The following is a 25890-nucleotide window of genomic DNA, read 5'->3' on the forward strand; positions in this document are numbered from 1 at the left end:
CCGCGTCACTCTCTTAATACCACCTCTTTTAAGGTCAACTCAAAAAGGACAGCATGATTACACACAGTAATGAAAACGGCACATAAAAAAGTAAAGAATGGCCTTATGCATCACAGAAAACAGATAAAAATATGGGGGGGGGGAGGGCAATTAAAAATGTTGCTCAAAAAAAAAACCCTGCCCCCCCCCCCCCCCCCCCCCCAAGAACTCAGTCCTAAATCCGCCTATACTTTCATACTTCCTCTTCAAGAGTTGATAAAGCATAAGAGTTTCGTGATGGTATTACATACTTCATAAAAAATAATTTAATTAATGGAAAAGTATGCATTTTATACCAATCAGCTTGTATCTTTTTGCTTTGAAAAACGGGCTTGTAACTCCAAAACAGATGACAGCATTTTTTTTTCGGGGGGGGGGGACTTTGCATTTTTTTAAACCAAAATTGTGCTTTTATTTCATTATTTTAAACCACTTGTAAGCATGATCTTTTTTGCAAATATTAAAAATTTAATTTTACGGAACTGTGTTGTGTGACAAGAAAATTTTCCTCTCAATTCCGGATTTAACGCAAAAAATCGAAAAGAATTAATAATAAAAAAAAAGAAATACATGAAATAACCCACATTATTAGATTAAGTTCATATTCCATCGGACAATAGTGTCACTTAGAGTTCTTAGGGACGCTAGTGCCATGAACTTTCATTTTATAAGAGAGATTAAATTTATGATATTTTCGAAAAAGTATAATTGACAGGTTATTTATATTTGAACAGACTAATAAAGATTTTATGCTGGGACGCTAGTTATACTTTTATATTTATTTCAGAGTAAGATTTCTAATTCAGATCTTTTTGTATTTGATAATTAATTGAAAGAAAACTTCATTTTCAGCATTTTGCGAGAATATTCATTTTTAGTACCTAATTTCAATCTAAAAATACACAATTTCTGAGTACACATCCATTTCAAGCAGCGTTAGGATGAACTTACTCATAGCTCACAGTTAAAGGTACATAAACCTCACCCCGAGCTCAGCTCGGGCTACGCAGTTAAGAGGTTAATAATAAAAAGTGTAATTGAATTTTCGTGTCTCACTGTATCCACTCTTGCCCTACTCTCAGGATGAGGAAAGGTTGTCAGTCATTACCCTGTCTTGACTTTATTGGTAATCGTCAAATTTTATTTCAAATAGAATAAGTGTAGCATTTTATTTTAACTAAAACTAGCCGTATTCGGTGGCAGGTTATGTATTCACAGCTTGATTAAGTTTAAAAACTATCAACTCCACGGTTGAAAATGAAAAAAAAAAAAAAAAAAAAAAAACGAGCTGAAGTGTGCATCACATGATTTCCTTTTACTCCAATTTAATCATTTTCTCATTATTGGCAGTTTTAATGTGATTCAATAGTTTACTCTCTAAATATTACCAACAGTGGCCAAATTGAAACCAGATTTTAAAAATAAATAAATAAATAAATAAATAAATAAATAATAAAAAAAATCGCCAAATTTGTCGCCAAGTTGGCGACAAAACTGACTGGCGATATATCGCCAAGTGTCCGCCAAATAAGTTTACATCGAAACTCATTTGATCCACCATTTGAGTTTACATCGAAATTAACAATGATTTCCCCCCAAAAAGGGGCAAAAGACCCCCTTTGGTGAATCCGAATGCAACCAAAAAAAGAGGTGCACAACTAGACCCCACTAGGAGTCTACGTACCAAATTTCAACTTTCTATGACATTCCGTTCTTGAGTTATGCGACATACATACACACATACGCACATACATACGTACATACAGAGGTCACGAGAAAACTCGTTGTAATTAAATCGGGGATCGTCAAAATGGATATTTCGGGTGTCTGTACGTTCCTAGGCATATATCCACGTGTGGTCGGGTTGAAAAATAAACTCAACATTCATTCGGGGGTGAACAAAATGGAAATTAAGGCCGATTTTTTAATGCAAATTTTTTCGCGAATACAATACTTCCTTTTTTGTAAAAGGAAGAAAAAAAAAACGAACGCAGAAAAAAATATTTCTTAAAAACAAAATAAACAATCTGAAATGCACTTTGAAATTAAATTTCAAGGAAAATTATTTCACAACGATTAACCTTTTTTAATTCTGAAACTCTACATTCTGCAGATTATACGATGGACAACTTCGGAATTTGTGATTTCATTTACTTCATTTAAATTCCTCTTGACGAGAAATGTTATGTTCTCCGAAGGAATAAAAAATAAAAATTATCCTCCGAAAGTGCAACTTAGAAGGAACAAGAGCCTGTTGAAAGGTCCTTTTATTAATATTAATCAAGTTCTCCAGAAAACCATTAAATTAGCCTATCTTCAAGCAAAATATTCAAATGAGAAACGCCAGTTGGCGAAACCGGCATCACAAGATGGAGACTGCAGCGCGATTTGGCGCCGATCTTGGCGAAACTACAACATCCCTGTTTCTCTTCAGCATCCAGACGTTCACCTGCCACGGAAGCGGTTGTCAGGGATACGGGAGTAATCGCTTTTTCCGATGGTTGTTTTCATAATAACGTGGATGTGTCCGTCAAGTCTAATCCCATGTCGCGGAGGAAACAATCCAATCCCAAGCCAGCAAAACGTAAGTTTGTTTATTCTTTTGACATTGACAACGTGCGAAAGAAAATAATTTATTTTGGGAGAAGGCGGGAGCAAATATATCACACAAAAAGGACCACATATAATGTTGAATGATATAATTATTGAAAAGTTATTATTTACAGTGCTGCTTATAAGATATGTTTAGTTTTGTTAAGGGGAGTCGTTACCCTGCAATGTTAAATTGCTGTGAACTAGATGTATCTTTTTCTCAAAGTTTTAATGATAAAAACTTAAAATTTTCACAGTATTTTCAAGAGATATCGAAAATTCTACTGAAGCGAAATTTTAAAGCGATTCTGTTAGTTTGATAATTTATTGAATTTTAACGCAAAAAATTTCAATTCAGTCTAGTTATGAACGTATAAATAAAATGTAGTGAAAATTTCAAAGTAATATCAAAATAGTTTTTGTGCATGAGTTTTTGAAATTGACGTTTTGGGAAAAGTTTGAGTTTGAGAGTAAAATTGCACTTACTTTTCAATACATTTCCTGCTCCATTAATATTTAAATTGAGTTACTTTTAATCTATACAGAAACATAAACTTGATGTCGTTTGAAAACTCATGATTTTAATATTTTAAAAATACAAAATGTGAAAAATATTTTTAGAAAAGATTTACGGTCCTAACTCCCCTGAAAGAATCACAAGATTTTTTTTTTCAAATTAAGATAGGTAACCAGATTTTGAAATTTAAAATTCGGGAAGCTACATGCGTACTTTAAAAAATATTCTCTCCTTTTTTAATTAGCTTTTTAAAATGTAGTATGTAATATCTGTTTTAGTAAATAAGAAATAGTTCAAAAATAAATATAAACACATTTTTTTTCTTGAGCAAATAGGGTAACTAATACAATGATTTCTTAAATTTTAATTGCTACTAGATTTATATGTATATTTCGTCAATATGTACGAAGTAAAAATTTAGCGCCGATGTCAACATACTGTCAAGTTAATACAATTCGTGCTTTTGATCAATCATCTGAACTTTGTCTGTTAGAAAAAAGGTTGATAAGTATTGAACACTATATTTGTATTCGTCATGAAAGATCTTGAATTTATTTAAAGTATTTTCAGTCAAACAATAATTAAATATTAATATTTAATGACTTTTGTTTTATTGTGCTACTAAATCTAGATTTATTTAATTTTTTCTAAGAGAAACGATTTTCAGTACTCTAACTTATGAGGTAAAGCGTAATCATAGAATTGGCTGTTTGTTAAAACTATTTAAGTCGTAAAAAATATAATTAAAATCTTTATATTTTTTGAAACAAGTTTAACGTTGAAGAATTTTTTTTACAAATTTTTTTACAAATTCAATCGGGCTGCATTCAATTTCTTTTTATCGCGGTTCATACGATTTTTTTCAAGTTTATAGTTTGAGTTTAGATACTTAAACTTGTTTAGCTCGTAAATTCTATTGGAGGAGCTTTGTAAAAAAATAAATAAATAAATAAATAAATAAATAAATAAACAAAGGTAACAAAAATTAAACTGAATAAAGTAAAAAAATATAAAAGCAATTGCAGGCTAATAGTTTAGATAAAAAACAGTACATACATATATAATTTTATTGCAAAATAATAATTAAAGCAGTGACCAATTAAAAACATGAATATTTATTAGCAATAAACCGAAAAAGTAGTAGTATACATTAACAGAAAAATTAGTTTCATTTTAGTTATATAGTTACATTAGTTAGCATTTTAGTAACATAAATAAAGCAATACAATTGTGCAGGAAATCAAAATGATAATAACTTCTTTAATGAAGCACAAAATTTGTAAATAATTGCATTCATATATTTTGGGATAATTTGAGAACCCCTTCTAAAGCAGAAATTGTGAGCTTACGAATTTAAGAAAAATCTAGCATAAAACGTTTTGCAAATTTTGTGTTCTATTAAATTTATTTTTATTTTAGTAACATCTTTTATTTTCCAACCGAAAAATACCTATCTGAGCCTAAGGCACTTCAACCATTCTTTTTCAAAATCGAGATTCAAACACCATCCTCTGCTCACTTTTCATATTTACATCATTCTACATTCAGAAATATAAAACAATAATACTATGTTTGGAAAAATTGCCTTTTTTTAAGTAGATAAATGACAATCCAGCAATACAAATCATCGTAAAAGAAAACATTAAACTCATCGCTTACTAATTTTATTTTTGTGAATTCGTGCCCTTACCTTCCAGGTACAGAAACATTTGAGATAAAAATGTTTTGATAGTTGTAAAAACTATCAACAATTGCCCAACGACTTTTACACACCATCTTGCTCGGCTTTTTATACTGCGCTCAGAAATATAAAACAATAATATTATACTTGGGAAAATTGTGTTTTATAAGCTCATAAATGACGATGCAGTAATACCAATCATCAAAAAAAAAAAAAAAAAAAAAAAAAAAAGAAAAAAGAAAGAAAATTTTAAACTCATCAGCTATTAATTTTATTTTTGTGAATTAATGCCTTTACTTCCGAGGTACAGAAATGTTTGAGATAGAAACGAAATGATGGTTGTAAGAACTATCAGCCATCGCGCAACTAATTTTACACACCATTTTGCTTCGCTTTGTATTCTGTATTCGGAAATATAAATAATAGTATTAAGTTTGGAAAAATTGCATTTCATTAGCTCATAAATCTGTACCAGAGCCAGAGTGACGTAAGTCCAAAAATTGTCCGTTTTTTAGCGCATTGTATGTAGAAGTCTATTCCGCATCGAGCCGTGTGAACGTAATGGGGTTGTTTCCTTCAGTCAAAAGTACTACTTTTTGTCACTGAAATTGATAATAGAATAAGCAAAAAAAAAAAAAAAAAAAAAAAAAAAAAAAGAAAAAAACATGGACTCAGAAAATGCTTTTATTTTCCCAACAGTTATTTTTAATTGATTTTTTAAAATGTCCGATTCTTCAAACAAGGCGTGGTCTTTATGACGTCACAAATGATGCACTATGGCGCATCTTTCTTCCGCATTTCCACGTTATGATAATCAAGAAGCAAATTACAATTGCGCTCTACGCTTGCTATCAACCATATCGTTGCCAACACAAGTGAGTAAAGATGTGAATTAAATATTTTCCTTCGTGAATGGCAACACTGAATGGCATTTCATCATTTGTGATGTCACACGACAGAAACGTAAACAATGAAAGTGCACCGATTTAAGCAATTTTTTAAAAATATTAAACTTGAATAAATTATTTAAAAAAATGGTCAGATCCTATATTTTTAAGCATGCTCTTTCAGAAAAAATACTTTTAAAATTTTGGAAACGGCCCCATTCTTTTCAAAAAATCCTTTTCAGTTTTTTACCAGGGTTAAAAGAGTCCCATCCTTTGTATGGGCCAGCGAAAGTTTCTCCCCTCTCCTGTAAAGTCATCATATTGTGACTTTCGTCCTTCCGGCTCTGAGATACAGAAATGACAATCCAGTAATAGAAGTTATCACAAAAAGAAAATTTTAAACTCATCACCTGCCTAGTTTTATTTTTGTGACTTAGTGCCCTTTACCATCCTTGAAATAAAAATGTTTTGATAATTTTAAAAACTATCAGCAATTGCACAACGAATAGTTCCTTCAAACTGTATGGTTCAAAAGAATAATAGATGCAGTTGGAATACAAACTACGGTAAAAATAATACAGATTTTTTTAAAAAAAGTTTGAAATGTGTTCTATGTAGTCCACTGTCAGTAAGATAAAACATTAAAGGAATAATTAAGCTTACCTGAACTACCTACTTGTTGTGGAAAGGATAAATGTAAGTTTTTTAATTTTTAATCATACTTAGAAAAAGCGATTGTTAATTTTTACTGTATGAAGATTTTATTTCACTAAATAACTAAAAACTCACGTAAATGCTCTTTCGAAAGAATGAATGCGATTGATGAGTGCTCCTATGCAACATTCATCATTATTAAACTCTGAAAAGTATCGCACAAATTTTGAGATTTTTTCTTATTCGAAAAGAAAGCCTCGCCTCTTGCGTATTTATGATAAAAACAGCGATGTTTTGAAAAAAAAAAAAAAAAAAAAAAGACATCGAACACGTATTTTTAGAAGAGTTGTTTTCCCGGCGTAACACATGGTAGAAAGAAGAAAAACACTTACCGTGTGAGATAAAACCCTTAGTTAACGGATTTAAGCTTCTTATGATTTTGGATTTGCTTTCGGACTTGAACTCAACTTGAAGAATCTTACTTTATTTTCCCAAGTCCATATTTGTTCATTTGTTTGCTTAAAAAAAATCGTTTTAGCTTTTGAATGTAGTTAAAAACTGGTTAAAAATAAGTTTAGCTGAAGGGTTTGTTTTTTTAAATCGTAGTTGGCATGTATATTTTTCATGACTATTTCTTTCTCTTACATTTTTACTACTTCTTACAAAGTCGTTCATTATTTATGATTCAAAGTTAAATTACTAAGGACAAAAAATTTTAACTGCTCAAAAGTATTACATTTTGCTAGAAAGCGGATTTTTATTCGAAACAATTTCGCATGATGTAGATTTCCTGTTTCTTCTCCTTTGATTGAATTTAGTTTGAATTCTATTTCTCTTCTTTTATGTTACTTATTTAATCCCCCCCCCCACATCAATAGAAAACAATGCTGCAATTCCAATACATTACGGAAAGAAAGAGAAATCAGGGCGGTGTAAGAACAGTAGATATAAATAGTTGTAACAGGTCAAAATTATTAGATGATTTTTTTACATAGCACATCATCAAAATGAAAAATACAAGCTAAAATGCAAGTTCCTTCATTTGATTGAATAGTCACTTTTTCTTTTTTTTCCCGGTAATTTAACAAGAAATGTCTTCTTGGATGTGAATCTACCAAACTGCCCCATTTGCATATGCTTGAACGCATGCCAAACAGAACAATCGCGCTTCAGAATGCGGGGGCCACACTGTTCCATAATTACCCAGGCAGCAGAATGATACGCCAACGATAAAGCATCCTCCCTTTTTAAAGGTACCACGACTACGAAAAGGGAGGATGGGGAGGATGGAGGGGAGGCTGGAAAAATCCCCCGATAACGCCAAAACAAAGAGCTCACAGGAATCTTCAAACTCCAACTTTTCTGATAGTGACGGACAAAAGGGATGGAGGGAAAATAACAACAATATAAATGTGGAAACATGCCGGCATTTTCATTTCCCTAAACATCCCCGTGGAAAGATTTCGCAATCTCTCTTTTGCTCTGAACGCTATCGCGGGCCGTCATCTTATCTTGGCAGGGAGTCTCAATTGTTTACAAAGGGAAAATGGTGTCACAAAAGAGGGACACATACGGAATAACTATGGCCCCTATCTCTTTAGTACGATGTGTGGCTTATCTTTTTGAGGGGGGGTTGTATTGTTGAAGCCATGTGTTGCTTTCAGTGTTGGAGAGGTATTGTGGAACATATTTTGTGAAATGAATGATATTTTGCATTGTCATTTCGTATTCAGATGCATAAGAGATGTAGTTGCTTGGTTTATAAAAATGTAGAAGCAGAAACAAAAAGCCATTTTTGAATTTGTAATAGTATAATGTACTGGATCAAATGTTTGTTCCTGCAACTTCAGTAACAGCTACATTGTTTGGTCATATCGTGCCGAAAAATAGGCACAATTTGGATAAATAGTCCTGAGTTAAAATCAATTACATAAATTCAAATCTGCATTGAAAAACGTTTCAAATATTGCATTTATTAATTTATGTTAATTTCCAATTTCAGCTTTCGTTTATTTATCTAACCTCCAATTTGGTTAACAGTAGTTTTGCGATCAAAGCTTTACTGAACTAGTATGTTGTGGCCATCACGAAACTTTCTTCTATATTTTTCCTTTTTCTGATTCCTCCCCATGCTTGACGAGGAAGCAATATTCCTAACAAAAACAAAATTACACATGCAAAAACTTGACGACCCTCCCAATGTCTGAATTATTGCAAAAGCAAAGCAAAGAGCGAAAATTGAAAGTTATTTTAAAAGCCTTGCTTGAATTAATTACAAATATTTTATTTGTTAACAAACATAAGATGGCAACAGTTAAAAATTTTAAATCATTGAGATAATATTTCCTATCATTTCCATACAATTAAAATCACGAGAAATACGCAGACGACAATCTATTACGATTTATCTTTCTTATTGTTGCATTAATAAAAATATTTTTATTCGCAAAAAAAAAAAAAATCAACACCTCTTGAAGCGATCGGCGTCAAAATTAAACCAGAGCCTGTTTACATATGGATTCACATATATTCCAAATTTCAACCAGAACGTAACATTACTTCTTGAGATAGGGCACTCAAAATGGAAAAAAAGAACGAGTGTTTGCGCTACCCCCTTTTTAGCTGTTGACACAAAAATAAAATCAGTTCTTATACCCACTAAGGGCTACTTGCCGATAAATTTTTCTTTCATTCCGTTCATTATTTCTTGAGATATAGCAGTCACAATTGACGACAAAAAACGTTCTATAGCTCAACCCCCGTTTGAGTTATTGACACCAAAATTGAATCAGCACCTGTTCCTGTTAATACCAACATATGGACCAAATTTTGTTTGATTCCGCCCGTTACTTCCTGAGGAATAGCAAGCACGCGTAACTCGAAAAACGTCCCATTGCTCCACCCCCCTTGGAGGAATTCGCGCCAAAAACTAATGGGCACAAGTTCACATAGGGGCACATATGTGTACAAAATTTCGTTCGATTTCATGCGGTAGTTTTTGTTGTAGAGCGGCCACAAAAAACTGGTCACACACAGACGTGACACACATACATACACACACACATACATACATACACACACACATACACACAGACAGACAGACATTTTCCAAAAATGGTCGAAATGGACTCAGCGCACATCAAAACGTACGAATCCGTCAAAATTCGAAATTCGAAAATTTGCACGAATCCAATACTTTCTTCTATATATTAGATATAGAAGAAAGTAAAAATTAAAGCTATCGGTTAAAATCACATTAAACTTTACAAAAAAAGAAAATAAAATACGAAAAAATAACGGAATGGCATGAAAAAATATGTTGCAGAACTGGCATTCGGGTAAATGAGAAAAAAGTCCCTTTCGTGACACTCAAACGGAGTTTGGACAAAACAGTCAAGAGGTAAACTATTTCTTCGTTGCAGAATATAGTTTGAGAAAGGGAATACATCCGAATCTTAGCTGCATAAGACCGTTAAAATTTTGTGTTACTTTATGTTTGATACAGGTTTGCATGTTTGTTAGTTACAATTGTAGTTGTTTCTTTTTCATCTTCTTCATAAGCTCTGCAGCCGACTCTCGGCAAAGGCTGTCTTTGTTCTTCTTCTTCATCTTCTTCACAAGCTCTACAGCCGACTCTCAGCAAAAGCTGTCTCAGTTAGCTTACCCCATCTAGATCTGTTACATGCCTCTAACTCTTCCATATGTTTACACCCAGGTTCTTTAATCATTTTTTCATATTGTCCATCTCCCATTTATCTTTTATGTGGTTTGCTTCTGCTTCTCTTTCCCTTTGGGTTTTGAATTGCAATTTTCTTCTCTGGATTTTTATTCTCACACCTGTAAATATATCGATGCCGTAGTTCCGAGTCTTTAAATACTTTCACTAAACTAGTTTCTCTAAATTTCTGTTAATTCAACACTATAAAATCTAATTCTCAAGACTGCGTTTTAGTGACGTATCCATTAAAAAAAAAGGAGAAGGATATGGTGAAATTTCGGGTAGGGAGGGAGGAGAGGGGGTTATAATGTTAGTTTTAATCGCTCTCCATGGCAAAAGAAAATAAACTTACCCCTTTGGGGGGGGGGGGGAGAGGTATATTCGCATATCCCCACATTGGATACGTCATATGGCCCTTTTCTCCCAACTGCTCCAAAAATTATTCTCAAGTTTCTTCGCTTGAAAGTCATTAGTTTAAAATTGTAGTTGTTATCTTATATATTATTTCTCTGGCTCTTTTTTCCGTCAGTCCGTGAAATTGTAGTTATTCCTTTATCAAATTCCATGATTTACTCCTCCCTTTAAAGCTAATCGGGTCGGCTAATGACGAGAAATAGATCCACGGTCTAAAATGTACTGCTTCTCTGAAATTTGAGACTTAAAATCATCTAAGAATTAGGTTCCCTTCCCTTGGAAAATTCATTTCTGGGATTGTCAAAAGGGATAGCCGGGTAGCTTAGTTGGTAGAGCATTCAGCTTTAAATCAAATGGTACCGGGGTCGAGCCTCTGTTCGAGTGTTAAAGTATGGTTTTTGCCTATTAGATCTTAGGCGTTAAAATTAATGCAGTGGGAATGCTCTTCTCTCTTTTAACTCCTTGACCCAGCCTTCATTAAGTTTAATGAACTATGACATATTAATCATTTTTAAGTCATTATCTCAATGTCGTTCGTGAATTATTGAGTCCTTTAATTATCTACCGAACGAATATGCGAATTTTTACATAGGGTGTTTTTACATGACATTTTTAAAGCAGGGCTTTAAATTTCAAGCTCAAATGCTTCACATGGGTTAGCAAGTAAACTGTAACTTAAAATGAATCAAATACAAATATTGTTTTTGGTTAATTTCTTTTATTGATAGTGAAGTTACTATCTAAAAAATACGATCCCCTATACACCGTGGTAACAATTGCAGCACCTAGGAGCTCAATTGTTCGTTATTGTAATTCAAGAAGGATGCTTGGATACCATAGAAACATGCATAGATTAATGAGCTATTCTCTTGTTATTTTACGCGTCGTCGAAGATTAACAATTAACAACGCGCTTCACAAATTATTTTTCTCACACTACCATGTCCATTAAATCCATTTGGTTGTTTTTTACCTACCTCCACGTGACTAGACTACGTTGCAGAGAGGGTTGGAGGGGTGGGGGTTCTCTAACAAGAGACTAGAGGTCAGTTTAAAACAATGGTTCTAATCATTCATTACTTCAAGTGGGTCCACGGCAGACGCCTTGACCACTCAATTTAAAAGCCATTAAGACCCCCCGCCACCCCGAATTATTCTACACTTTGGAGGGTCTTTTCGCACTTGAGGATTATCTGATCTGTATTGCTGCTCGTTACAAGATGCTCTTAGGTTGTATCTGCACAATGTTGATTATGAGATTGCCACAACATTGTGGCTTTGCTATAGCGATACGCTTTGATGGGCAAGGGATTGATTAATGGTGGACAACGAGCGGACTGCTGGTTGTCTTCGCTCTCAGTGGGAAGCTCTAGGAAGATGGCAGTCCCGATTTCGGTTAAGAATGACCGAGATCGATAAGATTTAGTTCATTTGGTATTCACGATGGTAGAGTCAAGTTATTCAAATGAGTTAAGAATCTTAATTAACAGTTATGACTGTTTGAAAGGTAACGTGGCGGTAAGCTCCTGTTAGGCGAGGGGAAAAAAAATCTAGGAGTTCGTTACATCGCAGGTAAAAAACAAATACACATTAAGAATTGGAGTCAAGAACGTCCTGGTGGGAGGTCACTGTGACCTTTCAAAAGATTCCTTATTCGGCAAATTTCGTGTGACAATTTAGGAAATTTGGAGACATAATTTCAAAGATTAAAGTATTTAAATGTCCGAACGTTCCTTTTCATTAGATGTACCTTTACTTATTCCGTAATTTCGTCTGACAATTCGACAAATTTGGAGACATAATTGCAAAGATTGAAATATTTAACTGTCCGAATGTCTAATTTCGTTGGATGTACCTATATGTGCATGCCAATATTTTATTCTTCGACAAATTAAGAATTTCCACTCTTCCAAAAATTTATGCTCGGGGTGCCCCTGGATGGAGTTAGTTTGGAAAGTTTAAGAAAAAAGCTTGTAAAATAACAGGATTTTTTAAATGTACAAACAGCATTACTTTGCACATTGATATTAAAAGCTTAGAGCACTTCAGCACTTTTCCGGATAACTCTCCTGGCAAGTGCAAAATTTTCATGATATCAGCGCATTGCGAAAAGTAAAAAAAAAAAAAAAGGAAAAAACCCAGCATGTTATCAACAGCATGCACAAGACATCTTGCTTGTGTCAAAAAATAATTGTAGTTTGTTATTAATACTTAAAAAATAGAGCTAGAGAGAGAGATAGAGAGTAGTCAGTATCAACTGGGACAGTGAGAAGCAAAGAGATGTAAGTGAACTTTTTATAGTTCCGAGTAAAACGCGTTTTAAATTCATGTCCTAAGTGGAATTTTTTTCTAAACCATGCTGTATAGTAGCACCTATGAGTACTAACTCTTGCCCTAAAACAGAGGATTATTTCTCCTACCGTTTGTACTGATTATCTCCAAATTTTTAATCTCTTAGCTCTTACATCCCTTATTTTCTTACTGCTTCAATCAGTGTTACTCATAACATCAATTTAAAAAAATATATAAATGTTGACTAAATAGCTATTATACAAACCACATATTAAAGTCTAGTTGAATTTCTTTAAAAATCAAACACTTGAAAAAAAAGGTTCTTAATTAATTTTATCTATCTCTAAGAGTTATTTCACATGCACACACAAATGTGTTCGTATTGATGTGAAGACAATTTGTGTCACATTAAATTGGGAAAAACTTTGAAACTGCAACTACAGAGAGTAAGGATTCTAAAACTAACGATTTTAATTAGAAAAAAATACATTACAAAAATTTTCGCTTATTAAAACTTTTTAAAAAATTCTATGAATGTCTAAAATTTTCTTCCAAAAAAAAAGGTTAATTGCGTGGAGTATATTTTTTTATCTTAATGTCCAGCAGGCAGTATTTTGCAGCAGCATATCTTTAGTATGTTACGGAAATCACGAGTCAGCAAACGGTTCTGGAAAATATGCGTAGCATAAAAACGGTTGTAAAATGCGTGGCGTCATTTCGTCAATTATTGCATCTTTAAAAAATTGTTGGGACACTTATCTCAGTCCTTAAAACGTTTTGCGCTATCATTGAGATGTTTTTTGAACTCAAAACGATTTTTCCTATTCAATGCAATTTCACACATTTGTATTGAAGTTCTTCTCTTCAGTTCCTTTTCCGTCAAAAGTTATAAAAAAAGATTAATTTATCAAAAAATTTTGCTTATTTTTAAAAAAATTATATTTTGGACTAGTGTGAAGCTTTCAATCGGTGGTTTATTCTTTTTTAAAACACTGATGAATCGGCAAATCATTCTTAGATCTTGAATGAAATCAAACTTTAATGTTTGATTGACGCTTTGAAGAATCAAGCAATAAAAAAGAAATTGAATCATATTCACACAAGCTAAATTTCTTTAGCTAGCTATAAAATCATTTTATAATGACTAAGGACCTGGTTTATGAACTCCTACCCCCTTTATTTAATTCCCAAATATTGAACAGAATAGTTTTTTCTATTTTGCTTTTCTTTAAAAGGTAGTTTCTGAGTTTGGTGCCTCAGGGAATCTGTTCCAACCTACTTTCAAGAAGTGCATTTCAAGATTCAACTCAAGAAGCTTCTACGCTGTCGAACTGCATGCGGTGTAGAAAAACGATTTTTTACTTTTCAGCTAGATCCATTATTCAGTTTTATCTTATCGACTAATAAGTATAAAATAATACGCGTTTGGTCTGTTGCACTCACGAAGTACTGAAGGTATCTTCTCATAACATATTTCAGCCTTGACGGGTCATTAATTTTTCAATTTCGTGATGCAATTGAAATGTGTATTATTGATATTTATCGTTTTCCATGGCGCGATTTCTGCTTTCAATTGAAAAAGAATCAGTGCTTCACCTGACTCGATCTTAAGTCGAATCTCACAGCGAAGATCTTTGAGAAAGACTTAAAGCTACCGATAAAGTGCCATTTTTTGTTCCAAGCAACAGAAGCAGAATCGATTTTGATCCCAGGAACAAGATTGCTGAAGCGCGGCCTGCAGTTTTGGTATGAACTGCATCTGGAGTACCATGACAAATCTCTGAATAAATACATGTCTGTAAATGTGAAACTTCTCGTGGAGGATCACATCCTATTACAGCGATGACGAGCAACATTTTTGGGAGGGATTTGATGATAGTTCAGATCACCAACTTCCTCTCGATAGCAGTTCTCTGTATCGTTATCGCATTCGCTATCTTAATCTTCTGAAAAACGAAAGCGTGTCCAGAAGATTGAAGCTATGTTCTGAAGTATTTTCCCCCTTTATGCTGAGTGACAAGACGGGAACAATAGCTAATACCTTCAATGGAATATTTAGAGTTTTCGTAAAGAACAAAAAGTAAAAATTTTTAATGAAAAATAGCAGACACTGGAGTTTTAGTTAGAAGGATTTTTTTTTCCGCAATACGTTAGAATCGTAAGGTATTATTTTATACAATGGAAACGAAAGGGTTTGTAATTTCGAATTGTATTTTGTGAATTAAGTTCTGGGATTTTCATATGACTTTAAATTCAGTAAGCGTTTTCTCTGCGGGAAATCTGTTATGAATTTCCTTTTTATTAAGACTTTGTATGTGCTTTTTTGGGCGATAATTGTAACATAATTAATAATAATATTAATAAATACACTATTAATTACACATATTTTGTCAGGAGAAAAGTGATAGTGATGAATATCGACATCAACACTCTCTCTCTCTTTGCATTACTTTCAACTTACTTCGTTTCTAGAAATTTCGTTTTTATTGATAAAGTTATTAGTGTACGATGATTTCATAAAGTGTTTTATAATTATACAGTAAAACCTGTAAAGTTGAGCACCTGTCTACGTTGACCGCTGTTTTCAGGCAATGAATTAGATCTTATAGACAATTCAACCTCTATAAGTTGACCACCTGCTTAAGTTGACTACTAAAATGATATCATAACTATATCAGCACTAAAATTTATCAATACTTTCACGTAAATATAGTAGCTTAATATTATATTTGGTTTTGAAAGTAAAGTTTTCGTTAATTTTTTCTCATTTCTTCGTTATTTGTATCTTGTGTAAAAGTTGATTGTAAATAATTTATTGAAGACTAAATTTTGCGGAAAAAATGCAATATTTAAATTTGAAGATACACATAATAAAATCTAATGAAAAAAATATAGAAAAGCATTTTTAAAAAGTTTAAAACACATTATTATTTTTATTATTTTGAAAGATTCTATCGCTGTCAAACTTATAGCAAATGAGAAAAGCAATAAAAGAAGTAAAAATGAAGAACTATTTGATTAATTTCAGAATTTTAACGTCAAATGTAAAAACGTTCGTTGAAAAAAGTATTCCATTCATGTGTAAACAAATGTGTTATCGACACTTATTGTTTCCAAAATTGGCATAAAAGTTGTTTAAAATATTGACAGATGATTTTTAAAAGGTAAAAGCGCTGTTGAAAAAAATTATATATATATATTAATAAGTGTCAACATATACATTTTAATAAGTGTCAGTGTTCCCTATCTGCAGTTTGCCTACGCAATTTTTTTTAAATGTGAATGTTTTCGACGAAAATTAACATCTTTTTAAAGCCACATTCAAACCTTGAGAACTATTTTCTTTTAGTGCAAATGGGTAGTTTCTTTCTTTGTTTATCTTCAAGGAAATGACCTATATCTGTATTTTAGTATAATAAGGAATGATCCATAAAGTAATTCTCACAAAATTTTCGTAAGAGGTCATTAGTTACGAAAGGTGGAGCTTTATTTCTACCCGAAAGGAAAGAAGTGCAGGAGCTCTATATTATTCAGAATATATACTCATGCGTAATTAGTATGAAATGTTTGAATTTTGCCTAGTAAAGAAAGAAAAAAAACGGAGTGCTGGTGCACAGTTTTATTGCGAGAACTCACTGTTTTTTTTAAAAATTATACCAGACTGCAAGATTAGCGTTCAATTCCCCAGGAGGGCAGCTGTTAAAAAATAAAAGAGGACATTATTTTGATGGAACAGTGGGGTTGTTTCCGAAATTTAAGAAGCATTTTTTTTCTGAAAGAGCATGCTTGAAAACATACGAATTAATCATTTTTTGATGGTTTGGCAAAGTTTAATATTTTTTAACAATGATTTGAAACGGTGCAATTTCATTTTTTACGCTTCTGGACATGTCATCATAAGTGGTGAAATGCCATTCACTGATCCCATTAGCGCAGAGCGCAATATTAAATTCGCTTATTTACTCACATGTATTGGCAACGATATGGTTGATAGCAAGTGTAGATCGCAATATTTAATTCGCTACTGAATTATTATAAGCTGGAAACGCGGTAGACAGCAGGCGTAAGCACTCAGCGCGCCAGCGGAAAGGCGCCAAAGCACATCGCTAGTGACGTCATAAAGACCACGCCTTATTTTTAAGGCTCCTCAAAAGGGGAGCTGAATTTGGTTCCAAAATTGTCGGGGGGAAAATACTATTTGTACAAAAGTCTCATTGCAGAAAACTGATGTTAAAGCTTTAGATGTGTTGCCTGATTGATGTTTGATTATTTTATTCTGTAGATAGACGATTTAATTAATAGAAATTAAAAACAAAATAAGGTGTGAAAATGATGTTTATTACAGTAAACATTTCCCGATACATTTTTGTTGAATTGTGGACTAAGTTATCTTTCTAGATTCACCTTGAGAGACATTGTACTTAACTTATTATCAATTGTTTCATGACATAGCAACCAGCGAACATTATAACGTATTTATAAATATTAAAAACGAGGTTGAATCCAATTCTGTCTTGGAACCAAAATGTCGGATAAGTCAGCCTGTCTTTTTCAAAGGGCTCTACTTATTTTCAAAATCGGAGAGTTAAAGAAATTAATTAAAAACTAAGCGTTGGGAAAATGAACGTTTTTTCTCGCTCCATGTTATTTTCTTTTTTTGCTTACGCTATTAATTTCAGTGACTAAAAGTAGCACATTTGACTAAAGGAAACAACCCCATTATATAGTTCACTTGTTTTAAATTTGGCAGCAAGAAACAAAAACCTTTTTTTTTTTCTCACTTACTTATATTTCAGTTTCCATTAAAATCATAAGAGAGCAAAAAGTATGGGAACTTTGACTGTACAAAAAGTTATATGAATAGCAAAAATGCTGGAATGATCGAATTCGTGGAAGAAGCGTAAGCATAAATAAGTAAAACGACGGCTTTCATGGTCACGTTTAATGGTGGCACTCCTCGAAGCTGTGTGTGTGTGTGCTCATGGTTAGAGAAAACTATTGGGTGATAGAAGAAGAGCTTTCAATTATGTTGTAAGTTGCATCACGGATGTCAATATTTTTCTTAGGAAAAAAAATGAATATTTATCAGTTTGGAATCGACATACTGGTGGCGTCTCGGAGTGTAATATCAATGAGCCTCTCAGCTTATAGTTTAATTTTCTAAAAAGTGTAGAGCTGAGCTCCCGTGATCTTCCACGAAAATTCAGTCCTGACTATTAGGGTTGACAAATTACCATTTGTTGCTAGCGAGTGTATACAGTGATAATTTAGCCTGAGCTCGAAAATCCGTTTTATTCCACAATATACTTATTTAGAGCAGTGTTTCTCAACTTTTTTTGACTGTCGGATTAGCAAGAGCTTTAAAAAAAAATGCGCGGACTGGTAATGGTATTTTTTCTTTCTTCTGTCTTCCTTTTTTTTTTCTTTTTGAAAAAAAAAAGAAAAAGTTGTATTTGCGGACCGTTTGAAACATGCGAAAGTTTTTTACAGGTCAGAGCGGTTTTTTTTTCCTTTTTTTTCAGAAAAAGAAAGATTCAAGGACCGTTAAATGCTTGACAAAAAAATTGTCGAAACGACAGAGGTTTTTTTCCCTTTTTTACAAAATACAATAATAGTAATGAATGAATTAAAAAAATGAAATAAATAAAACCTCGCTTTGTGTAAAAGCATTGTTGCAAAATACAGGGTGTCCTGACATAGACTGACATGTTTTTAAGAATGTGTAACAGGAAAACGGTGAATGATAAAATAACATTCCTGCAGAAAACTCATATGGCGGGCTGTAAATTTTTTTTCTGCTCAGAATTGTAAATTTTACTTCAAAAATTTTCCAACAGATGGCGCTGCAGATAGTAATCCTTTCAATTAAAGAAATATAGAAAATTACGCCACATTTTTCGAAAAAGGTTTTTAATGAACAAAATTACCTAACAATATTTTAAGAATGTCTACGGTCGTCTACAATCACATGTCGCAATCGGAGAAAAAAATCGGTAAAGTTCAATTTTTTTTTTGGTTTAAATGCTTACTTTATGAAGCGCCAACTGTTGAAAAAAAATTTGAACTCATGGGGGGGGGGGGGGGAACAAATTTACGGCCCATCATATGAATTTTCTGCAAGAATTTGTTTTGTTTTTTATCATTAACTGTTTTCCTGTTACAAATTTTTGAAAACAGTCAGTATATTTCAGGACACACACTATATTTAAATGTTAAGAATAAGATACGTAATTATTGGAGTAATTATATAGAAGTAATAAGCTTAGCTGACAAATCATAAACAAGTGCGAAAATCAATCGAAGAGCATATATAAAAGATGTCTTACAGGATATTATTTTCATTAATAGGTTTTTTCTGTTTTTGAGTGAGGAAATTTTTTTAAAGTGCACGAGCAAAAATCTCAGAACCGGTCAAATTTTTCCCCGGATCGGTGTTGGATCAAAGCACCAGTTGAAATCGCGAATCAAGAGTAAAAATTTGAAAAAAAACGTATGTTATATGATATTCCACGGAAACTGATGCGTTTTACTCCTAGATGGCGCGGGAGAAGTTCATCCTTTAACTTGCTATTTCAGCTCTTCGGACTATCTCGCCAGCCCGATCCTATCTCTCGCCATGCACCCAGCACAATGGCGCTAAGTAGAATGAGAGATGGCTGCTCGATACGATATCGCCAAAGCCGATCGCCGCCTATGATAAAGTTTAGTAATATCATACGAGACACTCACATAGAAAAAGCGAATAATAAAAGTAAATAAAGAAAATAATAAAAGCATTTTTTTCCCCTCTTATCATTCTTCAGTTGGTTGGGCTGAGCGTTTTTATTATCTGACCAAGGAATCGTATTTTTTTCTGCACAACCCAATTATGGCTTCGCATAGCTGGAGGCAGTTTTTATTTAGACTTTTATCTGGATTTCCTCTTTAAAAAAGGCATTCGGAGATATGAAAGAACAGATAGGCCCTCTCTTAATCCCAGCTGTGTGAACAAAGAGCAGCTTCAAAATGCTCCAATTTAATTCTTTTTGATTAAAAACTCAAGTAGAGCATCTTTTCCTTTCAATGCAAGTGGTCGAAAAGTTTTATAGGCTTAGTGATCAGGTTATCGCAGTTGCTGGTTTAGTCACATTTCTAATAAGCCATATGCTAGGCGTAATTCCTAACATACAAAATACAAGAATCGTGTTCATAAGTGTCAATTCTCCCAATTTCTTTCTGAGACTCCCGAGTTTTGATGCCATCTCCGCAACTTTTTAATGAGGTAAATATCCCCCGGGATTTCATCAAAACAATGAAATTTCACCCTAAAAAGGGATTTTCCTGTGATTAGAGTTTTGGGAGAAATCCCTGCAGTAAAACGATCGGGATCAACCTTTTCAACCACAAGTATGTGTGTGTCCGATCAGTTTTGAAATATTTTATTCTCTTCTTTCCAATGTTTTTAAATCTTTTGCTTCCCAAAAAATGCCGTAAAACGTTGCCGATTTTTTTCTGAGCATCCCAAAGTTCTGTCAGCTGTAAGGAAAAGGAAAGCTTATTTTTTATTTATGAGAAAAAACAAACTAACGCCTATTATAAAACATTTTGTTTGAACCGAAAAGTTGTAAATTTTTAATTTAAAAAAAGTGATACAAATAATTATAGTAACTTCAACTTCTGATCGTGCAGGATTTCCGAAGGCCGAACTTAACGTCCTACACCGTGGGAAAACAAAGCGCAGTATCTGCAGAAATGAAGCTTTGAGATAGTTGAAGAAACACCCTTTGTGGATTCCAATTAACAAAAGGGAAATTTTGGAATTTAACGGGTTTTCTTCGTGCTTTATTTTCAGTGGAAACGAAATAAGCTAGCTTGTACAATAAAGCTAAAGTACAATAAATGACAAAAATGCAAAAAAAAAAAAAAAAAAAAAAAAAATGCAGAAAAAAAAAAAGAGAGAGAGAGAGAGTGAGAGAAAATTGCAGTTACTGCGCTTTACCGTCCTATGACAGTACACAGGTTTAATATGAGAAATCCCCATTTATAATTAAAAAATTAATTACACTCTCAGCTTTTTGACGTCAAATTAATTCATCATGTAAAGTCTGCCTAATTCCCAGCTTTCAATGTTGGGGAATTTCAATGTGTAGGGTCGCCGAGAGCCAGGGCAGGCCCCTAGTCAATTTGGTCAATGGGCCCAGTTCCACCATAAAACTGGTCACATTTATACTACTACGATTCCGAGCCTGGCCCCCTCAATTGACGGGCCTTTAGTTTTCGACAAGGCTGAGATGGCATTTCGTGTGGCCGGCAACTATGGTATAAGCTTAAGAACAGCAATAATTCTAAGTAATAATAGCATCTTGAATTAAACATATTGCTCGCAATTGTTTTAGATTTCTATTTGAAGGATTTTGACCTTTTTATTAAGAAGGAATACTCTTTATTTTTGTAAAAACAGAGCGAAAAAAGTTCGGCAGATTCATGGGAAGATTGCATCTAGTAAGCACATTGCTCAAGAAGATATGTAGTTTTCATTCGAAAACGAGGATTAACAAACATATTCGTTTCGGGATTCTTACGTTAAGTCCAAGTCCGAAAGGCACACAAGATCCACACTCTAATCACATAGTCAAGGGTGATCACGGGAGGTCATTGTGACCTTCCGAAAATTTCCATATTCGGCAAATTTTGTCCAACGATTCGGCAAAATTACCATCATTCGGCAAATTTTGTCTGACAAGTCGGCAAAATTTGGAGTTCTTTTCGGCAAATTAAAAGTTCCCGCCCTCCCAAAAATTTAACTTCGGGGCGCCTCTACACATTATGTTACATTATAGGTAAATACAAAAATGATCAATGGGATTATCAAAACTGTATCGGGAGCCCCCTTCTTGTTTATGTGAAAAAAATTTCAGTTTTGAGCAGAATAAGCTTAATTTGCTGAAACTTCTAAAAGAAATTTGAAGAATTCTTCAGAAATTCTGTAGTCTCCATCTTTGCGCCTTTACCTTTAAAATACCTGCAAATTATTGAGTAAGTTACAACCCTATAGCCAGGGCTAAGGCAGAAATACATAAAATACACCGCCAGTTTAGTCAATTCCAGCCGAGGACTGCAGTTTCGTGTTTATTAGCACTCATTAGCCCGGCATAGGACTAACTGAGCTGGAGCTGGAAAACCTCTTAAGGAAGCCAGTAGTGCCAAACAAACTATTGTAACTAATACATAATTAGCACTGACCAGACGAGTGACCGAAGCAATGGTTCGGTTCAACTCGAATATTGAAGGCAAGGCAGGTAAATTCAGTCAGTGCTAATTCTGTATTAGCTATAGCTAACAGTTTGTTTGGCACTCTTGGCTTCCTTAAGAGGTTTTCCACCTCCAGCTCAGTTAGTCCTATGTCGGGCTGATGAGTGCTAATAAGCACGAAACTGCAGTCCTCGGCTGGAATTGACTGAGCTGGTGGTATATTTCATGTATACCTGCAAATTAGTAAGCAAAATCTGCAGAATATCTGGAGAAAACTTTCTTTCTTTGACTGCCCAACCCCTGCCCCGTCCAGTCAGAGCGAGCACTCACTGATCAGCGAAATTAAGTGCTCTCTTCTTATTCAAAAATTTTCAATATACCTTACAAAAATTTCCTTTTTTTGCGACCAGTGTTTGTGGCATATCCAAAAAGTCCCACGGATTAAGATTCACGAGCAGAAGGTCTAATTTTTTTGGATAGGCAAGAGATTAGGTCCAGTTTTTTTTTTAGCAGGTTGGACACATGATCTATATTTCGAAGTTTTTCCTGACTCAAACTTATTTTGTTTAACATTTGTATGAAAGGAGGTAGAATTACAAACGAATGCTTGATAAAAATGTGTCTATGTGATACGGTTTTTGCTTTGATTAAAGTAGTGTAAGCTTTACACACACAGCTCCAGAGAAAATAACAACCAAGTTTTCGTTTTATTATGTGCTTGAGCTTTTGCAGAGAGAGAATATTTCTCTCTAAGACGAAATTTTATTAAAGTTTGCTATTGGTTAAAATAACCAGCAGATTGCCATATAAGAAGCAATTTATAACTTCTAAATTCGCAGCTCTAGAGCTTCAATACGCCATCTTGCGGTGATTTAAGAAATTAGCCAAAGAGGTAAAACATTTCAGTTCTCTAAGGACAAGGCAGATGCCTCATTGAACAAGTCACATACTACCTAAGTGGATCGTTCTTGGTTTTACCTCTTTCAGTCGCAATTATCCATGGACTACTACTGCGCCTCCTATAGATTATTTGAATTACGAATTTAGCTTAGATATAATGCAAAATATAATTTAATGTTTTTTTTTGAATGAGCAGATTGCAGATGCATAGATAACGCATTCATTTAAGGAAGTGGTCGTACACAGATTGATTAAATTAAGGAAGTTTGTAAGCTTTCAGTTTTACACGCATGTAAGAAAGTGTACGTGATTTTTATTTAAAGAAAGTAATCTTTTAATCTACTAAGTATGTGACACAAAGGAATCAAATGCTGATTCAAGATGGATTAGTGTTCATTGACAAGCATGGGCGATTCCTTCTGTGATGAAGTGACAGTTTTGGCAAAAAAGAAGAAAAAACTGCTATAGCAAAGTTTTTTCATCAAACATTTTTTTAAATCCCATTCTTAAAAAAGTAAAAATGACAAAATACTAAAAACATGACTTTTAAACATTTATGAAAAAAAAAGGAGTGGGGGACATATTTTTAAATCTGACGATTTAAAATTTTTATGTGAAGAAATTCAAACATATTTAAAAATCGATTTTTCTTTTTAAGATTTTGTCATTTTGATTTGTCAACACTGAGATGTAAAAAATACATACGTATATTGAGGAATAGTTTCAATGTAGTCACTGGAATTTTTGTTTTTTACTAAAAATTTGATTAAAATTATGTCACATTTGGAATGGGCCGCAACGTAGAAAACTTTTTATTAAATGCGGTATGTTTTAAAATGTCTTTTCCCCCGAAGTTGAACTGATTTTAGAGTAAAGGAGTCGGAGTCGATAATTTTCCCTTTAACTCCGCACGCCTGATTTTTAATGAATAAAAATTAATTCTAGAAGAAAATCTAAATTTGGAACAAAAAAAGAAGGTTTTAAATAGTATGTGTGATTAGAAAATGTTGAAGATATCACAAGAAGTGATGATAATTTAACAAAAATTTTTAACGAAAATAAAAATAAAAGTTAATTGTAAAACAACAAATATCTTTACTTGGCAATTAAATGAATACATATTCACTTTATTTATAGCTAGATTAGAATTACTGAGTATGCTTTGCGTCAATTGAACTTTTCTTTAGGATTACTCAACGAAACGTCTTCTATCACTTTAAAAACAATAATAGTGTTACATACGTATCTGTTTATTAAGTTTTGACGGCATAGACGCAGAGAAAGTGGGGGTATGAGGGTTAGCTCCAGAACTTTTGGAATTTTTTTTTGTCCCATTTCCAGTCCTAGTATGGTAAGATAAATGAATTCGTGGTCTGTTTTACCAAACTAAACCCCAAGGGAGGGAGTTTTGATTTATTGCCAGCGACCGACATAAATTGCAAAACCTTATAGGCGACAAGAATTAATTTTAAGTCTCAATTAAATGAATGCCTTCTGAGATTCCTGCTCTGAGAGAGCTAGTCGCTAATGTATTTTTTTTAGCAGCCCGGGATTTGTTGAACCTTAGTTATAATCAATCCAAGACCAAGAAGAAAATTTTGGTTGCGTTAGGGTTGTATTTTAAAAAGGCACAACATGAACTTGCACGTTTTCAAATTTTCATTTGCACATAATGTTTCATATACTGATACGTTTTTGAAAGCATTTCAAGCTGTCTGTTGAACTTCCGATTTTTACCTAGAATTGTTTTTTCTTAATGCGATATGATTGATATCTTCCGTTTTATTTCTCCTCAAGTCCACTGAGTTCAAAAGTTGGCAAGGGGGGAAAAAGTAGCAAGATCTCAATACCACTATGAATGTCCCAGATTGTGCAGAGCATAATGATAATGTTACGTCGATATCTGTCAAACAATCTTATCTTGCAATTCCTAGTCGTCCTAATTGATATTCAGAGCCTGCACAGTAGAACATAGATAGCGATCGTTAATGAGGGTGGTATCTATGCGCGTGGAACTACAAGGAAGTGCCTTTTGCGGTTAATGGCAAGAAAAAGTGCGCGACACGTTCTTTCCAAGAATAACAGAGGTAGGTCTGATCCGAGCCTTGTATTTGCAGAAACGTGCATGAAGAGTATCTTGGCTCGTAAAACGTTTCCCCATAAAGTTCGCCATGTCCCAACATTTGTTCGAATACAAGTGAAATAAATGCTATTCATGCAGGAATGCTGAAAATAAACTAAGTATTATAGCATGGCATAAAACGTGCTTTCGATTGCAAGTTCTTTCGAAGGGATGTGTACGATATTGTCTCTACATAATGTTTCCCTTGCTCTCAGGGGCGTACTGAATTGAAATTTTTGGGAGGGCAGAAGTTCTCCAATTGTCGAATGGATCTCCAAGTTTTGCCGAATAATGATACTTTTTCCGAATGGAACTCCATAATTAAATTTCAGAGTAAAGTTTAGCTTAATTTTTAGTTCCAGAGTAAAATATATTTGTGACTTAAATTTAATGCCAAGTTCCTAATGTTTAACCTTCAATTAAATTAATATGCCGCATAATCAGGCCCGGTTCTCTATAACCTCCCTGCAACAAAATCTGTAGGGCCCCTCCCTAGAGGCCAGCAGTGTATATTGCAACGTTAACAAGTATCAGTGCTATTTTTTTATTTAAAAAATAAAATCTTGGGCCTTTGGGCCCCTTAAGAACGTGGGCCCCCCTGCACTGAGGGTACGTAGATCCGGGCCTGAGTATAATGAATCATGATCACCCTTTATAAATTTTAAAAAAAAAGTTCGTTTTCTATCGGCAATTAACATACATTCTAAGCAAGAAAATGTCTATGCCGTTTGCAAACCGTACCATTCGTCGTCACTATAGTTTTCGCCAGAACACGTCAACTCTGCCACCATGATTGAACTCTACAGTTTTTCCATTGTTTCGGAATACAAATCCTACGTTTTGT

The 25890-nt window shown here is 33.6% G+C and overlaps 1 protein-coding gene across 1 annotated transcript in view; it reads left to right on the forward strand.

Moving 5' to 3' along the window:
• Positions 1-2516: 2516 nt before the first annotated feature.
• The window catches only part of LOC129220691 (zinc finger protein ush-like), a 101770-nt gene continuing 78396 nt past the window's right edge, over positions 2517-25890 (forward strand). Inside the window, exon 1 of the mRNA XM_054855120.1 lies at positions 2517-2623. Within this exon, the coding sequence (XP_054711095.1) occupies positions 2584-2623 (40 nt within the window). The 5' untranslated portion in view covers positions 2517-2583. The remainder of the gene's footprint in view (positions 2624-25890) is intronic.

The sequence above is a fragment of the Uloborus diversus genome, chromosome 4, assembly GCF_026930045.1.
Source record: "Uloborus diversus isolate 005 chromosome 4, Udiv.v.3.1, whole genome shotgun sequence".
In the NCBI taxonomy this organism is placed as follows: Eukaryota; Metazoa; Arthropoda; class Arachnida; order Araneae; family Uloboridae; genus Uloborus; species Uloborus diversus.